Source organism: Diadema antillarum, unplaced genomic scaffold, assembly GCF_040938485.1.
Source record: "Diadema antillarum isolate AM-2024a unplaced genomic scaffold, OU_Dant_1.0 scf00000025, whole genome shotgun sequence".
Classification (NCBI taxonomy): domain Eukaryota; kingdom Metazoa; phylum Echinodermata; class Echinoidea; order Diadematoida; family Diadematidae; genus Diadema; species Diadema antillarum.
The window spans coordinates 2,916,785-2,936,723 of record NW_027270914.1 but is presented as its reverse complement, the minus strand read 5'-3'; the positions used below and the strand labels follow the sequence as shown (position 1 = coordinate 2,936,723).

Sequence of the window (19,939 nt, the reverse complement as noted above, 5' to 3'; positions counted from 1 at the left end):
CACTCCAGAGACCTGCAGACCACACCCCCAGGGGAAATTAAATGCCAAAGGCTACACCCCAATGGAAGCAGCCACACACCGGAAACATAGCACATGTGTGAATCCTCACCTGAAACGATAGCAGAACACTAATAGTTCGGACGTAATAGCAAATTCAAATATATATGTGAATATTACCAGCCCCAAAACTAAATTCGTAAATGGCCTGCTGGCATTCTGAAGTTGTGAAGTTCTGCAGTTGTGAGACAAGACCATGTTGAGGCCATCGGAATCAACTTCCACAGGACAGTGATGCCTTTTGCTGAGCCTTTTCATGACATTTCAAGTGGTGTCTGCCTTTGCATAAAATTGTATCATTAAAGGAGCAAATATACAGACAAAAGAAATATAGTGCCTTGTATCCAGATTATTGTCTCTTCAGCATTCATTAATCCTCATGAGATGATTCCGGTACTCTTTGAAACTTTACATGTACATGTACATGCAAGAGATTTCACAAAAGTGGTAAACTTATTTGTTTTGAATGTGCATGGTGTGTGTTTTTGTTTGTGTGTTCTCATAAATGGTGTCAGTTGGAGATATCATAGTGTTTCACTCCAGCCAACCAGGGATTCATTTCACACCAGGCATATGCCCGCTTGTTCAGAGTATTTAAAACAAATGAAAGCGCGCCCTCATACGGCCCTAGGGGTACCTTTCATCTACTGCAAATAAATCATGTCTCTAGTTATATCAAGCACTCCACACCGTATGGCTCTTGGTGCAAGCTGCAGTACAGAGCTAGAATGTCACGCAACTTTAAAGGACAAGTTCACCTTCATATTCATATGGATTGAGTGAGTGCAGCGATGTTTGTAGAACACATCAGTGAAAGTTTGGGGGAAATCGGACAATCCGTTCAAAAGTTATGAATTTTTAAAGTATCTGCACAGTGACTGCTGGATGAGAAGACTACTACAGTGTATGATGTCACATGCGTACAACGCTACATGAAGGAAAATATAAAGAGAATTTCAGAAAATTTTACTTTTTGAAAACAGTGCATAATTCCTCGACTTGTCACTGACATATTATGCCGAGGGTAATATTATTCCCCCTGCCTTCTGAAAGACAGAAGTCAAGTGTTCTTTTATTATAGGAGACAAACGAAAATACATTATGTTGCATTTTCTTTATATTTTCCTTATATCATTGTACACATGTGACATCACACTCTGTAGTAGTCTTCTCATCCAGCAGTGACTGAGCAGAAACTTTAAAAATTCACAACTTTTAAACAGATTGTCCAATTTTCCTCAAACTTGTGCTGATGTGTTCTATTAATATTGCTGTATTCATTCGATCCACATGTCTATGAAGGTGACCTTGTCCTTAAAAGACAGACTTTATACATATGAAATGTTTAGAGAATACAGCTTAGGCATACACAAAACATACCGGATGTATGTGCATACACTACATGAGGGACAGAAGCAACATAAAAAAAGGTCAGCAGGAAACGTTTTCTGATAAAACTTTTGAGTTTATTGATCATTTCATGACATCCATTAACATATCATCACAGTCAATTACGTTCACACTCAAATGGCACGACTACATTGTACAGTTAAGATTTCCAAGATTTTTCATCTTTAAACAGCTGCAACTACCCACCATTGGTAGCAATCAATTACATTCCCCTCATATTCTATTCTGATTGGTCAGTCAAGATAATTATTACCAACACAGTGGAAGCTTGCTACACAGATATCCTTGGACAGGGGTTATTTTCATACACCTAACAGATATTTTGGTATGTTTTGTAGTTTTATGCATTCACAACCAAAAAAATGCTTTTGTAGTCAAAACAGAAAAGTTTGTTGTACAGTGGACTTCTGTTTAATAAACAAAGTCCTTGGGACCAGCAGTTTTCTATCATTATATATAAATTTTGTTATACTATAAAACATGATATATTCGCGGCATGAATTTTTCGCGAATTGGAGCCGACAGCCTTTTTCATGGCATGAAATTTTCGCAAAGTGCCACTGGCGTTCAATGCACGTAATGTAAACATGGACTTTCGCGTGCATTTTAATTACGCGAATCTTGGCGCTCGCGAAATTCGCGAAATTAAAGTGCACGCGAAAATTCCTTGTTTTACAGTAAGCGAACAAATAAACAATTAAAAAACATAGAGCAGATAATGTTGCGGCCTGAATTCTTTCTTTGCTGTAAACCAGAATTTCATTATAACCATGTTCGTTATAGCAGGAGTGCACTGTATCAGGTAGTTTGTTATATCGGAGGTCTCTCTTTATACCCAAGTTTCCCGTGTGGATTCTCTACCTTCACTTCGATGTACAGTTGTATGTATACTGTATACATTTCTGCATCATGTGATCTTGCTGGATGGAGGCATAAGCAATACACCAACTCATCAAATGAAGCAATGATATGCCCACATTTCACTGAAAAGTAATTCATCATTGATTTTTCATGCGATCTTTCAAAGAAGGTGAAGGTCAGAATGCACACTTGATAAGATAGAACGAGAACGATGCACACATTTTTATAATAAGATACACACCATGTGATAAGTAAAACTGGCCATTGTTTTCCAACTCTTGCAGGTACAGTAGCTTTAGGTGTGTTCAAGCTCTCTATTCAAAAGCGAACTGAACCAAAGCGTACCGTACTGAACTGTGCCAGATTTGAAGCATTTGAGAGCTCTGCTGAGAAAGTGTATCTCACAAGTTATTTTTAGAGGGAGTCACACATTTTATAGCAAGAGGGTCATTTCACCTGGCGCGCTTGAACTACAAAGTAAATGTACTTACAGCCATCCCGAACAAAGAGAATGAATTCTTGCATTACGACGTATATGCACGATACGCGCATTCGCACATTCAAACTTTTGGTACGCTTTTAATACGCTATTGAAGTGGTCCACTTTTGGCTTGGTACAGTACGATACGGTTCGCTTTAGGAAAGCGCTTGAACACACCCTTTGATTTTTTTTTTTTTTTGTCATACATTTCTGGGCTCTGACAGTGTAGAGACCCTCATCACATCAGCTGACTTACACTAAGGAGCAACCTCGTGATTACCGCTGTTACCATAGCAACCCCGAAGGCTGCTGCTCACAAACACACACAATGAGATGAAAGCATGGGAGTGAATGGGTTAAAGGGTTAAACTGATGGTAGCAATACACAGTGTGAAAGTGTCTTGGGATTTTAAAACACTTTTGACCTTGGGGCTTTACAAGTACTTTGTCCATAGAGTGGGGTTCAGGAAGGAAAAAATTGGCAAAATCAGAATGTACAGTCAACCTCATCTACAGGTAAAGTTGACCTTTGACAAGCTAAAAAATCTGCTGAGACGAAAAATTGGCTAAGTCAAAGAAAATTTCTACCCAACACGGATATTAACTTGTTTCATTTTAAATTGAGTACAGGGTAAGTTAAAATTCACATTAACTGAAGGATTTTTAACAGTCTCCTTGATTTCGACCTAGATGAAGTTGACTGTATACTAAAATCAATGGATATGATATAATACATAACACTAATTGCTTTGAATAAGCATTCATATTTTTTTGGCATTGAAAAAAAGAAACAAAAACCATCAGTTTACATACGTAGCACATGTTACAAACTCCACTCCATTTCCATTCAAAGATCATCAGTTGCAAGAACAGCATTCATTGCCTGAAGTCATGTGTTCTTTGAACTACATGTACAATCTACACTTTATCTGCAAATACACGTAACAACACTGTCTGACATAGGATTCTACATTCATAACACATTTGCAAAGAAAAATAGATCATATATTTCATAAATTCATATTTCATATTTGCATACTTCTAAATCACACATGAAATGCAGATTAACTCTAATAAAAAAAAAGTTACAAGTCAATATTTGGTTATAACATGACTAGAAACAAAGTAATGAGTGATATGCCTGATTACAAAGAATGGATTAAAATATATTCATGGACTGAGCATGCACCTGCATAATACATACATGTACACACACAAAAATACCTCTTCATTCATCTTTGCTACGTCATTTTCCATCCAAACGTTGTTCTGGGCTATTACACATTTTTCCACTGCCTAAACAGACTTTGTGAATGCTGTACAAAGTCTACAATTGTACAAGGATTGAAGAATCCACAGGGTGAAGGTTACCACTTTGAAAATACTTGAAATTTGCATGCCTCTACCTTCCCTAATAGTGATGATAAAACATACATTACATTCAATTTCACCCACATATTTTTCAAGTACATTAATCATCAAACGGTAGGGCCTACAAAATGAAAGATTACAATTGATTGTAAAAACCGAGCCCAATTTTCTCTTCTCTCTCTCCCTCTCTCTTTAGGCCCTACATGGAATTCTTCACACCTATTCATCTCACATGTCTGCTGCGGTTCCTATGTTCATTTCTCTGAAAGCATGCTCACAATCTGATGTCTTAGCCTAAATTGCTACATGGTCCCTTCAGGCAGTGATTAATGATGCTGATACATGTAAAAATAATCCCACTTGTGAATAGAGAGACAATTTACAGAGAATTTTGCACATGTGTCTAGATAATTTCAACCCAAGACAGAAATCAACCTCATCACATATTCTGTACAGTCATCCCTTGCAAGTACAGAGTATAATTAAGTATTGTATTCCTAACCCATTCCCCAGAAAAAGAAAGAACAAGTAAATACCACTTTAAATATAAAGTTATTGTATAAAGGATCAGGAACAGTAGATTAGATACACCATGGATTGTGAGAACCCGAGCCAATTTAATGTTCTTTAGCCTAGACAGAGACCATTCTGGATGGCATTTGAACCATGGACCTAGTAGTCGAGAGTCATGCACTTGGAAACCACTGGCCCACCAATACCTCTTACAAGCATCGGTCACTGCACAGTGACTGGTCAGCTGCCAATCAATTCACAAGAAATCAGTTTCTACAGTAATAGTGGACATTTTAGCGGTGTTGAAATTTTCGCGCAACCAGAAACTAGCGCGAAAATAAAAGCACGTGAATATTTTTGCATGCCATATGTTCCAGTGGTTGATGACTTGATCCCAGGGAATTAAAAACACGCGAAACTCTTCTCACCCGGGCAAGCGCGAAAAATTAGTCGCACGAAAATATCCACTTTTACAGTACATGGTCTGCATTAAGCAAAACATGAGCACGACATGACGGATGTGATCAAGTAATATTTATCTAACACAGACAGAAATTAACATGATTGCATGGTTCAATTCACACAGAGAATCCACTGGCATTTATTCTTTCTTTTAGGACATAGTTTGTATAACGATGCTCTTTTTTTCTTCTTCTTCTGTTTTTTGCAAGACTGAATTATTCCTTCAGTATGCACTACTACAGAAGCAGTGTCGATCAATATCATGAACAACATAAAAAAAAACACACATACACATTTACATGTAGCCTTATTAAGTACAATTGTAAATCAAATCTTATCATATGAGACTAAAGCCAGTAGTTTCTCTCTTTTGCTTCATCAAGAGATGAAATGAAAAGATTCTTGGAAGAAATTTGATTACACACATTGATCATCAAAATAACTATTAGGCCTACTTACATGCATGACTCCACCACACATACTTTGAGAGCCAAAATTAAACCTAAATTTGGCATGACATCGAAGAAAGGGGTTTACTCAAAGGAAAAAGTTGTCTTGAATTCCAGGTGGGGCCATAAATAACTATAATAGTAAAATACATGTACTTTTTAACATGACTTTCAAGCTATGGAAAGCTTTGCTGGGACCTTTCCCAACATGGAAACGAAAATGTATACGATACACTGGGAGCCAAAGGTATCCTGCATTGTTTGTTTTACAACTGCCAAGTTGTCGAGTGTGATTTTTTTTTTTTTTTTTTTTTTTTTTTTTTTTTGGGGGGGGGGGGGGGGGGGGGGGCATGGACTGGAAGTTTGTGTGCAGTTCTTACTGTGTGAAATCTGATACATATTGTTGGGTTGTGTAACCTGCATCTAGAGGGAAACATATAGCCACCCATTGGTTAAAACCCGAGGTCTTCTTTCCAATCAAGCCGAGGGGAATATATTCAATTTTGATCTGCAGAGATGCTCAAGCTCTACAACCCACCATACTTTGAGGTATAAGTGTGCTTGGTTTGGGTGCTGGTCTTTTTTTATGTTGACGTCCATTTCAGCCATAGCTGGTAAAGGGGACTTCAGTATGTCTAACAATAGTATATTCATGCACTGGCATAGCAATGCACTCGACTCATTGCATAAACTACTTGAATGATCTAGTTTCTTTTTATTTTGAAAGCCCCCTGTTACGGCCAACATAGATTACAGTGTTTTAAACCAAATACTAGGTTGAAACACATCCTTACTATTATAAGACAGATTGCTAAACAATTATATTATTTCTTTATTTGAGACATCATGAATTCAAGACAACATCTTCCATGGAGTAAATCCTCCTTTGATGTACAGGTAGCAGAAAAACCTTTGAAATTTCAGTAAATCATCAATCCATGCAACAGATTGCACTAAAGAACACAAATGGAATGCTAAGAGTATGGTAACCATAGGGCCTACACATGTACAGCCCTGTCGCTGTCCAAGATCAGAACAAAAAGTGCACCTGCTATACAAAAAGTTGTGCAATGTTCATCCCCTACATATTTAGTACAAAGTACAACCTGTATATCATGTCCTCTTCCCAGAGTCCGATCGTGAAAACGCAAAGTGTGACATCTGTTCTTTTCTACCAGTCCTCGCAGAGAATCAACTCTTGCAAGTTGTTACCTGATGATGCAACTTACGTATGTTATTACCAGAAAATGCGAGAGAGTAGTCTAAATTCATGCACAGTGAAAAGTGTCCCCTTGTCAAGAAGTGGATTAGTCCAGGATTGGCAGTTTGTGTAGATGTGCTATGCTGTTGTGTATGTATGATTATGAGAGCTGGAACTTTCATTCTGTTGTTTTCCTTGCTTTAAGATTTGCTTCACATAATAACTGGTAAAGAAATTTGATGCCTATAAGCAAGTTACTGTGCACCCTCTGAATGTCTCAGCAATGTGGATAGAGAGCCTGGCCGAAGGGTACTAATAAAAGCTGCTGCATGCAGTCTTGAACCACAGACCCTCAAGAAGGAGTGACCAAGGCTTGATCCACAGAGCCAAATCTATAAAAAAAAAGTTTATATATTATTTCTGACAAAGCATGGAATGTTTCAAACAGGGTTGCTGAATCACGCCATCGACAAGCAAAAACGAATTTGTGATTATCACTTCAATAGTGAGTTATTCATGTAGAAAATAATACAGTATGCAGACTGCAACCAAAAACACACCCCAAAAAAGGTGCCCCAGGTTGAAACAATCTTCCGAGGTCCTACCTCATTTGTACAAATCTCTCACATTCACATATACTGTCCTGAGGAATGCAAAAAAAAAATAGAACAATTAACTAAAATGATAGCACAACAGGCTTCATGCAGCAAAAATTGATAATGGCAGCTGTTATACACGTAATTCACACCAACACATTTCTTCCTAAGGTAGTATAGTTGTCACGCTTTGACGTCAAAATCAGATTCCAGTGTACTCTTTGAAATCATAAGGCAAAGTGGAAGACACATTGAGAATTCTAAAGGTAACTAAAAAATGAAACGAGGATTTCCACAGAGAATATTGTGCGACCTTCTGACCTGACCCTAGGGACTCTGAGTAAAATACCCGACGCCATCTTTGAAATGTTCTTCTTTTTTTTTTCTCTGTTTCTCTTTGCCATGTTTTTGACACAAGTGCCATTAATTGGGTATTGGTTAGGAGGAAAGGCATGTAAAAGAAATTCACTTTGGTCTGTCATCCCCTCCCAAAATGAGATGAAGATAAAGACCAGTCCAGTATATTACAGTTTTTTAGACTTGTCAGAAGCTGTATCTAATCTTAACAGTCTTCCCTATTCTGTATTCACCGTATATTAAGTGAGTCTAAATTTTTTGCGAATCGGGACTTCCTGACAATTTTGCAAGCGGTTAAATTCGCAATTGTGGAGTACAGTGCTGAACGCAGAAATGTGTGCGTGCACGTCATATTCGCATTAGGATCAGAGTGAATGTTTTTGCATGTTTGTTTGGTTGTTTTTTATTCGCGAACAGCATCTGACTCACAACATTTGCGAAAATAAAAACCTCGCAAAACATTTTGCGTAGACAGTATTTCACTTTAGAACTACCTACAATTGTACCAAAGATGGCTGGCCATGCAAGGAGCACAGTCTTGAACAAAAAATACAATAGAATAAAGCCTTTGAAGTTCATATGGGTCAAACATGTGGGTAACTGGACAGTCAGTAACAAAGTCAATACTGAGTCATGATATGCTTCAGAAAAATATGGGATTTCTGTATTTCAAAATATTCTTTTACATTCAGGTCCAGACATGGAGGAAGTGAATATATAGTGCACAATTTGATATTTAAAGGAATCCCAGATCTCTCCCCTTTTCAATGAAATCATCATTTCCTGCCATTATAGTAACTTAACCTTTTCTGTGCTTTGAGTGCTGATTGACACAGAAAACCTCCATAGCATTGTACACACTGTCCTATGTCCCTGGCATAGAAAGGGTTTAACAGCTGCATCATTACCATGATAAGTTGGATAGGAGTCACAATGTCCAAGGAGCATTCATATTACACACACATTTTCTCCATCAGAATGTTTTATATATTACACACACGTTTCATTGTTTAGCAACATCCTACGTATGCCAGGAACATCATACAATAAAAAAATTCAACATGCAAAGATTAGCACAATTACTTTCTATAACTTGTTCAGTTTTTCCCTTCAGACACACAAACTAGAATTCTTCATTGAAGTAGTTTACCACACAGTTACATGTATTACAAATTGACGGGAAAAATTGATAGGTGTGAAAAGTCTTGGTGACTCCTGTTACAAAGTCCTCGCGACTGGCAGTTTCCTTCGTTGTATTCAAATTTTGCTATAGCCGAGTACTAAAGTATATCGTCGCTGGGGCGACAAGACCTCGTATCTACAAAATGTCAAATGTTCAGGGGAGCCAAAAAACATGGCGGCCAAAGCACTACAACGAATGGGATAGCCTTTCCTTTGACATGCCGTGGTGGCTTCATTTTTGGGTTAAGACACTTACGATTTGGACAGGACATCACTTAACTGATTATTTGACCATTAATCAAAAAAAGTAATTTTCAAAAAAAATGGCAGATACAAGATCTTGTCACCCCAGCAATGATATGAAGGTATATGGATGATAATTAGGGACCTAAATTTTACTTCGTTGTAACAAAAATTTCATTATAACCATGTTGGTTTGAAAGGGAGTGCACTGTTAGTTGTTAAACAAATCCAAACAAGAGACAGAGCAAAGAATCTATGTACCAGGTAAAGGTGTAATGGGCATAATTTTTATACAAATAATATGAAAATATTGATATGAGCCTTGGGTTCATACACAAATTTTAAATCAAATAAAAATTGCATTACTAACTTTAATACAGCATTAAGAAATTAATAAGATCATTCACTTTCGGGAGGGCTGAACTCATGATTCTTATGATGATCGCTAATGACGTTCTGCAACTGAGGAGGAAATTATTGTTTCTACATGAGCTATAACTACATTTCAGAATCAAGACAAAGATAAATTCATTCAAAAAGAATCACTAATGTCATCACTTCGAATTGAGGAGAAGCATTTCATACACATAAGTATCCCGACTCAGAAGATACAGAAATGAGTCAATAGATATAGTTTGTTTAAATGTACAGTAAAGCTATCTAGGTACAGTGTATTTGTCGAGACTAAAATTGGAATATAAAAAGAGGCATAGGAGTATACATAATACGTGACACTAAAAGAATGATTGACCTGGGGAAGGGGTTACGACAAACTCGTTACACTGATGTCGCTCAACTGTCGCTGGAACAGCTTTCGTTGCCGGTACCCGTCGATTAGACTTCTCACGTACGTGGGCTTCTCGAAGAATTTGACCAGGGGCTCTTCGTTCAGCATCGAGGCCAGGAACTGCTCGAAAGTGATCGCCCACTCGGTGTCCACTAGCTTGGGCAGGTCTCCGGGGAGGGACACCGGTCTGGGCGGCCCGTCCATCTCCGTCCCCTCGTCATTCTCGTGTCCAGCACTAGCCTCCATTTCAGGCCTTTTGTCTGACGCATTTCCAGCGAGCATCTCCACTGGACCAGCAGATTCCACCGTGTCTGTGCTAGACTCTTTCCCAGGCTCTGCTATGGATACACTCTTGACAGCTTCCACAGCTGCAGACACTGCAATGTCTTTGTCCGCCCCGCTTTCGACTTCACTCTTGTCAACACCAAGGCTAGCATATGCCACTTCAGGACTAACCTCACTCCCAGGTGTTTGGTTCCCAGCACCCTGAGGCAATTCACTCTTAGACTCATCCCCAGTCACTTCCTCCGATCCTGCCAAGGGAGAAACGTCCTCCGCCTTCTCCACACCATGGACGTCGATGACTTCTCCAACGGAGGGGCTCGACGAGGAGATCTCGCTCCAGCTCTTTGCCGGCGACGTCTGCTTCATGCGGTAGAACTTCTTGCCGACCTCGCCGAGTTCAAAGAGCAGAGTCCCCACCGTGGCTAGGGACCGGTAGAGCTCCTGCTCCTCCGGATGATCCACAAACATGTCATACATGGACTTGAGCAACTGGATGAACTGCTCCTAAAATTAAAAAGACATCAACAATTTCGAATCAGCGACAGGGTCATCATTGTTTTGCTGGGATAAGCTTTATGTTTTCTTTTGTGTTGTCTTGCTTTGATTTCTGTCTCATATTTCTTCCACGTGTGGATTCAGCTTTGCTAATACTACTGGTACATCATAGTGGAAACTGAGCCAATGAAAGCTTGTTGTAACAAAGGCCTAAAAATCATAGCAATCACCTTCAAGTCATATCAGGCTTCTCCCTATGTCAGGGTTAAAAAACAATGAAATATACAGATTTTGGGGGGCTGCAAAATCATCTGTATGGTACAAGTTTTGTTAAATCTGGCATTTTCATAACAAAGTTCCAATGCAATTGCACTTACATAAAGATAAAATGTCAATTCCTATTAAATACATTGGGAAGGTCATCTGATACGAACCTGGTTCATCCTGGGGAGATGTTTGAAACTCTTCCGCCTCTCCTCCTCCTCCTTCTCCTGCTGCCATTTCTTGAGGTAGTACTGGTAGCCTTGTGCCGGGTCAGGACCTGCAGGGGTCAAAGGTCATTTGTTGTCAGTTATTGTTGCTCCAGTCGAGTCCTGCAATCCTCACTATCATTATCATCGTCATTGTCGTCGTCGTTGTCATCATCATCATCGTCACCGTCATTATCATCTGCATCATCATCTGCATCATTGTCATCATCGTCACCATCATCATCATCATGGTCATCATCATCACCACCATCATCATCATCATCATTAAACACTACTATTACCCCAGGCATTGTTGCCTTTCTAATCATCTTCAATTTTCTAACATTAATCTTCATCATCATGCAGGGTTCAGTTGTTTGGGTGTTTGGGGTTTTTTTTCCCCAGAGTACACCATTACCATCATGTATTTGCCTTGGTCAAATCATCAGCAGTTTTCTACTTTCTAATCATCATGCAAAAGTTTGTTTGTCAACATCTGTAGCCTTGGATCAAATTAATAGCCATTTTTTTCTTCCCAAGTACACGACTACCAACATCTATGCCTTTAATAGTCAAATCATCCATCGCTCATTTTCAACCCGTTGAAAACTAGTCCCGAGAGTACTTGGGTAGGACTGGTGTCTGTGGAAAATTGGTGTCATAGCAGAATCAGCCCGTCCTCAACGTGTTAACAAACACAGCTGTAGATGCAGGGGCCAAAACTGACCTCTGGTCTCGTTCTTCTCCACCGCCGTGCTCGCCTCCTCACCCAGCTTGACCGCACCCTCGCTCTGGAAGTTAAAGATGCCTTCCTGGTCCGGCGGGGGCAGGGTGGGGTCCGGGTTGGTCAGGAATGGGTTGGATCTCTTTGAGGGCGAGAGGGCAGATGGAGACCTGGGGCTGGAACCGAGACTAGCATGCCTGGGGGACTCCTGACCAAACAAGAACAACAACAACAAAATGTGTTAATTGTTATTTTAGTATTTTGTTTGCTTCACTATCATTCTCACTAATACAACTACTGCTATATTAACCCGTTTAGGACGGACTGATTTTGCTACAACACGTATTTCCCATAGACACCTGCCCGAGTATACTCGGGACTCGTCCTCAACGGGTTAACACTTCTCCTTCTTCTTCATCTACAGCAGCTTTTACTATTGTTGCTATTACTACTTCTTCTCCAACTTATACTATTACTACTGCTTCTAATGATATAACTATTACAATTAACATGGTTATTTTCACACAAGTATTAGTTTTCACCTTGGGCCAGGTATAATGATTTTTGCATTTTTGATTCCACGCTATCAAAACAGTGGACAGTGTAACATATCACAAGCAAAAATATATGCGTTCTTTTATTTTTGCACTAGTTTCTGGTAGCTCAAAATGCACAAAAATTTCTACATCACAAAAATCTCCACTTTTACAGTACTGCTAATTCTACAATTATTTGAGTACTAAATACTTCTATGACCACTAGTACTACTATACCTGTTTACACAGTTACTACTAAAACTGCTAACACTACTATGTACTGCTACTACTACTACTACTACTACTACTACTACCACTACTACTACCGTACTACTACTACTACTACTACTACTACTACTACTACTACTACTACTACTACTACTACTACTACTACTACTACTACTACTACTACTACTACTACTACTACTACTACTATTACTACTACTAATGATAAAAAATAGGATGAAGTTTGCCCGATCTGGGCCCCATTTCACAAAAGATATTAGGATAGCAACTCTTGCGAGAATGGCAACTTCCCACAGCAACAGCCAATAATGAAGCAGGATTCTTGTCATTACCATGACAACTGCACTCCAGTAAGAGTTGCTATCTGATCATTAGATAAACTTTTATTCTGAAATGGAGCCCTGGTTGATAAGACAATCGCCAGTGCAAAAAATGTTGTAAATCATGAGAAATTATCACTTTAAATAATGGATATGTTGGTATTCCCAACCTGCACAGTGGGGGAAGACGTTGTCTCTGCCGGGACAGTAGAGGGCGCTGGTGTTGGCGTTGTCGCATCAGAGTCAAAGAACTCGGCTGCATCCAAGGCTTCCTCCGTGTCTGTGGCATCGGGCGGATCGACCAGGACATCGCAGTCCCGAGGTGAGGGTACGTCTACCGTACTACACTCTGTTGGAAGAGAGGGAGATATAAAAAGAGTGAGAGATTGAGGGATGCAGAGAGATACATGTACTGTACAGAGGGGGAGAGAGAGAAAGATAGGGAGAGAGAGAAGAGATTGAAGGAGAGAGAGACTGAGATGGAGAAAGATAGAGAGAAATAGTGAGAGAAACAATGTACCCTGTAGAGGGAGAAATACTGTATAAGCTGTTTTTTTTGGTGAGGCTTTAATTTTCGCGAATTTCTCGAATCACAGTTGGATCGCAAATTTCTCGTATCACAGTTGGATCGCGAATTTAACAACACGCGAAAATGTCTCCATGTGCTTTGTTAATAGTGCATTAAGGTAAGCGTCGGGGTCCAATTGCGAAAACAACATCTCGCGAAATGTCTATGACCTCGTCATTCGCAAAAATATTTGTACGTGAAAATAACAGCGTATACAGTAGAGAAAGAGCGAGAGATGCAGAGATATAGACAGAGGTAGATAGAGTGAGGGAGAGAGAGTGTTGGCGAGTGGAAAAAGAGAAAGAGAGAGAGAAAGGGAAGAGATTAGAAAACAGAAAAGAATACATAATCATAATCACAGATTGAGAGAGGGGGAGACAGAGAGAGAGAATGAGTGAAGGACGAAAAAGAGAGATAGAGAAAGACATAAAAAGAAAAGAGCTTGGAGATAACACAGAGAGAAGGAAAGACAGAAACTTAGAAAGAGAATGAAAACATCCAGACAATGATTTCTGGTAGATAGAAGCGGCCAACAGGTTGAAGACATACAAGGAGTCAATGGGTTAAACATTTTACATGATTGTGATCTCTTTTTTCCCCTTTTTATGGAGGAGGAACCTCCCACACAAAAACAACACAATGTGTAACGAAACAGGAATTCTCACTGTGTCTTTGTATGCTTTTTCCTAACCAGCATGAAAAAAAAACAAAGTACAATTGTACTAGACACTGGTAGATTTAATATCACAGTATTAAACAGGATTTGAGTCTGGGCTGCTGAAATCACTGAACTCCCTCCCTCCCCCACCTGTGTGCGTGTCTGAGGGGCTCTCCAGGTCGGCGGGCGTCAGCGCGGGGGGTTGGTGCATCTCATACAAGAGCCGGAGTCGGTGGGGCATCTCCCCCCTGCACATGATCCCCATGCCCCAGGAGAAGTCCCGGAAATTGATCAGGGAATCCCGGTCTGAGTCCAGCACCTACAGTGAGGAAGAGAGAGAGAAGGGAAAGAGATATGAAGTCTAAACATGGAACTGCTTGTGCACAAGGTAGTCTTTTCTGAGATAATAGAATGTCACAGAAATGCAAAATTTTGCTGAGTATGGACAAACCCGCAACCTCATTACTGATATTTCAAAAGGGGAAAACAAAGAATGGCCTCAGGGAGAATCAAACAACTGTAAAAACTCAAATGAAGATCTTTGGATGCAAGATATCTTGAGTGTTCATTTGCGAGATTTATGGAAATAAACCTCATAATTTCTCAGTTTTAAAGTTACACCAGAAATCATCTTCATCATTACCACCATCATAAACATTATCAATATCATGCTCTATTAGATACAGCAAATATTTTGTGAGGTTTTTATTTTCGCAAATTTCGCAAGTCGGGTGCTATTCACAAATTCAAAAACACACAAAAATATTATTTCTGATCCCAACATGAATGTGACACATGAATTTCTCCGTTCAGTATTGTACTCCACAATTGTGAGTTCAACCACTCGCGAAATTGCTGGAAAGTCCTAATTCACGAAAAATTAGACTTGCTAAATCTATGGCATACACAGTACTAATTCCCCTTTGAAAAAGTCGCAAGGGAACACCAGGAAGGCATGGAAGGCACAGCACTCACCCTGAAGGCACGGACGCCAAGTACCTCAGCCCTGGAACCGTTGGCCCAGGGGGATAGGGCCAGGAACAGGGTGAGGAACTTGTCCTGGTCCAACTTGACCAGGGAGAGGAAGTGCTGGGAGTGGTCCATGATGGGAGTACTAAAGGACAGGTTACCACTGAGGTATTCCTCCTAGAAAATAAAGATAGATATACACTCATAAAATGTATTACTTTGTATATCAAAGGCCCAAATCTAGGGGAAAAGGGTAGATAGAACAATAGACAGACATATAAGTAGTGATATAGAGCAATAGATACATAGACATATATGTAGAGAGATAGAGAAATAGACATGTAAGTATAGATATAGAGAAACAGAATAATAGACATACATTTACATTAAAGTAGAGATATAGAGAAATAGATAAACATACATTTTAGTAGAGAGATAAAACAGACAGATACATACAATAAGTAGAGAGAGAGCAATAGACAGACATGCGAGTAAAGACATAGAGAAATAGATAGATACAAACAGGTTCATTGTTCATCCAACCAAATGTACTACATACAAGTGTACAGCAGTTTCATTCATATATCCACAAATACACACTGACACAGTTACAGAGATACATACATAAACTTAAAGGTAAACATACATATGACATTTGTAGCAGTAAACATACATGATGGAAATAGCAGACACACTATTTTTACACTTAAAATTTGGAATCATTTATATCATAAAATCAAAAAGTATTTGCTTAACCTATTGAGGACAAGTGCCAAGTGTACAATTATACTCAGGCAGGTGTCTATGGGAAATGCGTGTTGTGGCAAAATCAGTCCGTCCACAACGAGATAAATATCACTAAATAAAAAAGTATGTGAAAATAAGTAAAAGATTTTGCATTGAAACAGAAGATAGTAATACATGTTTCCAAAGTGAGGTACAATATTTGCGATGTTGTTGGAATTGGAATATAGGTATACATGTATATTCATTGAACAAATTTCAACATGAAAACTGAAAATGCTGTGTCTACAGTGTATATTGAAAAGTTGTTTTGTGGCTGTTTCTGAACATATAAACAAATCGATAAAACAAGTTTATGAACATACGTTTAAATAGATAGGTTAAACAAGTTTCTGAACATATCCAGATAGATTAAAAAAAAACAAGTTTTTGAACAAATAAAGAGATAGATTAAACAAAGAAACGATGAGTTCCATGGAAATCTGACTCACTCACCTTAAAGAGGTGGTAGAGATCTTCCAGCTCTTTGGTCTCAAAGGCGGTCTCCGAGGCCAGTGTCCTGATGACGCTACGTCTTGCAGTGTCCTCCAACCCCTGGACGACCCTAAGGCGCTGGTTCAGCCGCAGCTTTTCGATCTGCTCATTGGAGGTCCCGCCAAATTTGGAGTAAGAGTTCTGGATCAACTCCGACACCTCAACGGATACCTACGAAAAAAGCGATGATCCCCCCATGCACTGTGACAGTTAACTCTTTCTGTGCCAGCAGGGACTTTGGACAGTATCGTGTGTGAAATGCTATAAATGTGTGATTTGTCCTATGAACAGACATCCACCTGCCTACATTTTCATTTACTTGGTACATGTATGCATCTAATATAACCATCTATTCATCAATCTTCATAGAGTTCCGTCTATCTATCTTTTAAATCATCTATCTATCTATCTATCTATCTATCTATCTATCTATCTATCTCTCTCTCTCTCTATCTATCTATCTATCTATTTGTCTATCTATTAATCTATCACACTACCTATACATCAGCCCATTTGCCTGTTTGGCATGGGCTCTGTGCATCTATGTGTCTGGTGCTTATTCATAACGTAGCTAGATTATACCAAACCTGCACATTCATATCATCTAACATGAACTATAGAAGATGGAGAGATGAATAATCGTTAAGTTTTAAATTGTGTTCTCATATTCTTTATTATATTGATTTGTATATGTGAATCATATCGACAGCAAATTGCAGGCTCCACACTGGACCACAGCAGACTCTAGAGGGCAGGCTTCAGCTACAGAGAGCAGAGCCGTATAGTCTGGCAAACTCGTAAATTGGACGCCATGTCGTTGCGCAGCGTATTACGCATTACAGGGTTAACGTGTACGCTCAGACGTAATAATGAAAACCCACCAAATAAGGGGTAGTGAACAATGGGTACTGCGTATGAGCGCACTTTGGTAACGATATGGCTCTGCAAAGATCACGGGACCACTTTTGACCAATCAAAAGCTTCAAAACTCATAAGCCGAAAACCGAGTTGGCCAGACTCTCTTTATGTATGGCACTGAAAGAGAGAACAGCTGCAGGGAGATGTTGTGAGAGATGGATCTTGAGCAAGTTTTTACCGGGGCCGCCTCCTTGCCGACGTTCCCGACGATGACCGAAGAGTGTGGGACCAGGGGCACGGGCGCGTCACGGTTACCGACGTTCTCTAAGTAGCGGCTGAGGACAACCATGGCCTGGCCATCGTCCTCGCACTCGAGCAGGGCCTCGTAGTTGGCATCGAGCACAGCCAGGGCGATCTGGAAGATGACCTTAGCCCCGTCGTAGAAGAAGCAGTCCATGATGTTGACGGCACTCTCAAATGGCATCACACTGTGGGGGGAGGATAACAGTAGTTTATTGTCACTACAGTAGCTATAGGAGGGAGGAGTGTACAGTATGTCCCAAAAAAAATTACAACAGGACCCCCCGCAATGATATCTTAAGAAATAGTGAATCAATCTAGATACAAATTCAGGGTATGAAACTATAACTCATTGCCCACATCTTACAGAAAACCCCATTCGGCTTGCTTCAGTGGTCAAAGAGAAATGAGGAATTTTGTAGAGGATGTCGGGAATCTCTTTTGTCCAAGTTCTGTCTATTATTCATGCACTAGAGCATTGAATTGCTAAAATTGGAAAAATTAGACTCATGACATGCTTTACAACAATCTACATATCTTTGTGACCGCTTAACCAAATTGAATGAGGTTTTATGCAAAATAGAGCTAAGATGTTATATTTTAGGGCCCCGAAGTAGCATTTAGACAGGTCAATCATGTTAGGTGTTATCAATTCGAAAATTTGATTGTAATTTTTGAGGGACTTACTGCAGTATGTCCCACAAAAATTACAATCAGATTTTCGCATTGATAACATCCAATATGATTATTTTTTTTCAATGCTACTTCAGGGTCTTAAAATATAACATCTTAGCTCTATTTTGCAGAAATCCCCATTCGATTTGGTTAAGCGGTCACAGAGAAATGGGGATTGTAGTAAAGCATGTCATGAGTCTGAGGCTTCCAAGTTTAGCACTTCGATGATTTTGTGTGTGAACAATAGACAGAACTTGGACAAAAGAGATTCCCGACATCCTCTACAAAATTCCTCATTTCTCTTTGACCACTGAAGCAAATCAAATGGGGCTTTCTGTAAGATGTGGGCAATGGGTTATATTTTCATACCCTGAATTTGTATTTAGATTGATGCAATATTTTTAAAAGATATCATTGCGTAGGGCCCCGTTGTAATTTTTTTTGGGACATACGGTAGAAGGGGTATATTGCACCATGTCCAATCATCCCCCAGTGCTGTCCAAAGTTACTACTAAATTTTAGATAATTCTGAATAAAGCACTGTTTAACTCTTTAGTTTCCACGTTTGCACGTTCGACTCAGTCGGCAGCGTGCCAACTTCGCATATTCTGCTCAAACGCACAAACCTGCCCAAACCGAATCTATAATTCGCCAAATGCCACAGGGCATTGAAAGCGTTTCGCGCGATTCCAATCCTGTCACATGTAGCTTGCATTTTAAGTGGTGATTGACAATATAAATCAAGCGGTATTCCTTAGTGGATTTGCTAGTAAATTCTACGTTTCTGTCACTGTTTTGTGTGCAAAAGTCATAGCTCTATGTTGTAGCTACTGATAATTTGAAAGAAGAACAGTAATAGATTTGTCATACAATTTACATCTACAGTGCCGACCGCGGGAAACGTCACGCAAACCCCTAGGGCAAATGCGGGAAGCCCTTTCGTCCGGGCGTACGAGGTTATACGCGGGCGTTTGGACGCGTACAGACGAGGGAAGTCGCCCGCACTTTCACGCTCGTCTAAACACCCGCATTTGCCCGAGCGCTCCAGCGCGGAATTAATGATATGAAAATCAAACTCTCCCGTCAACCATCGACTACATGAAGGAAATTAGCTGAAATCGATCCGCGAAAATCATTTGAAAAGTATCAGTAATTTGCCGGATGTTTGCTTTTACGTTCGAAAGTAAAATAATAACCATAACATTCAGCTCCCGAATATGCTTAATAAGTAAATGTCGAATGATCCCTTTGACGTTTGGAAATGAATAACAATAATACTCCGTACGATGATTAAATAAATGTCGGATGTTTGCTTGTACTTTCGGAAGTAAATAGCAATAACATTCATCTCCGGAAGATGCTAAAATAAATGTCGGATCTTTGCTTTGACGTTCGGAAATGAATAACAATAATATTCAACTCTGTACGATGATAAAAATAAATGCCGGAAGTTTGCTTTTACGTTCAAAAGTAAATAACAATAACATTCAGCTCCGGAAGATGCTAAAATGAATGTCGAATGATCCCTTTGATTTTCGGAAATTAATAACACTAATATTCAACTCCGTATGATGATTAAACAGATGT

At 39.5% G+C, this 19,939-nt stretch overlaps 1 protein-coding gene across 1 annotated transcript in view; it reads right to left on the bottom strand.

The window, feature by feature from the left end:
- Positions 1 to 9,856: 9,856 nt before the first annotated feature.
- LOC139733486 (TBC1 domain family member 9B-like) overlaps positions 9,857 to 19,939 on the bottom strand; it is a 53,005-nt gene continuing 42,922 nt past the window's right edge. The window contains exons 20-27 of the mRNA XM_071644302.1: positions 17,616 to 17,865; positions 16,481 to 16,690; positions 15,248 to 15,418; positions 14,423 to 14,591; positions 13,217 to 13,395; positions 11,948 to 12,152; positions 11,185 to 11,291; positions 9,857 to 10,759 (exon numbers count right to left, since the gene is read on the bottom strand). Of these exons, the coding sequence (XP_071500403.1) occupies positions 9,947 to 10,759; positions 11,185 to 11,291; positions 11,948 to 12,152; positions 13,217 to 13,395; positions 14,423 to 14,591; positions 15,248 to 15,418; positions 16,481 to 16,690; positions 17,616 to 17,865 (2,104 nt within the window). The 3' untranslated portion in view covers positions 9,857 to 9,946. The remainder of the gene's footprint in view (positions 10,760 to 11,184; positions 11,292 to 11,947; positions 12,153 to 13,216; positions 13,396 to 14,422; positions 14,592 to 15,247; positions 15,419 to 16,480; positions 16,691 to 17,615; positions 17,866 to 19,939) is intronic.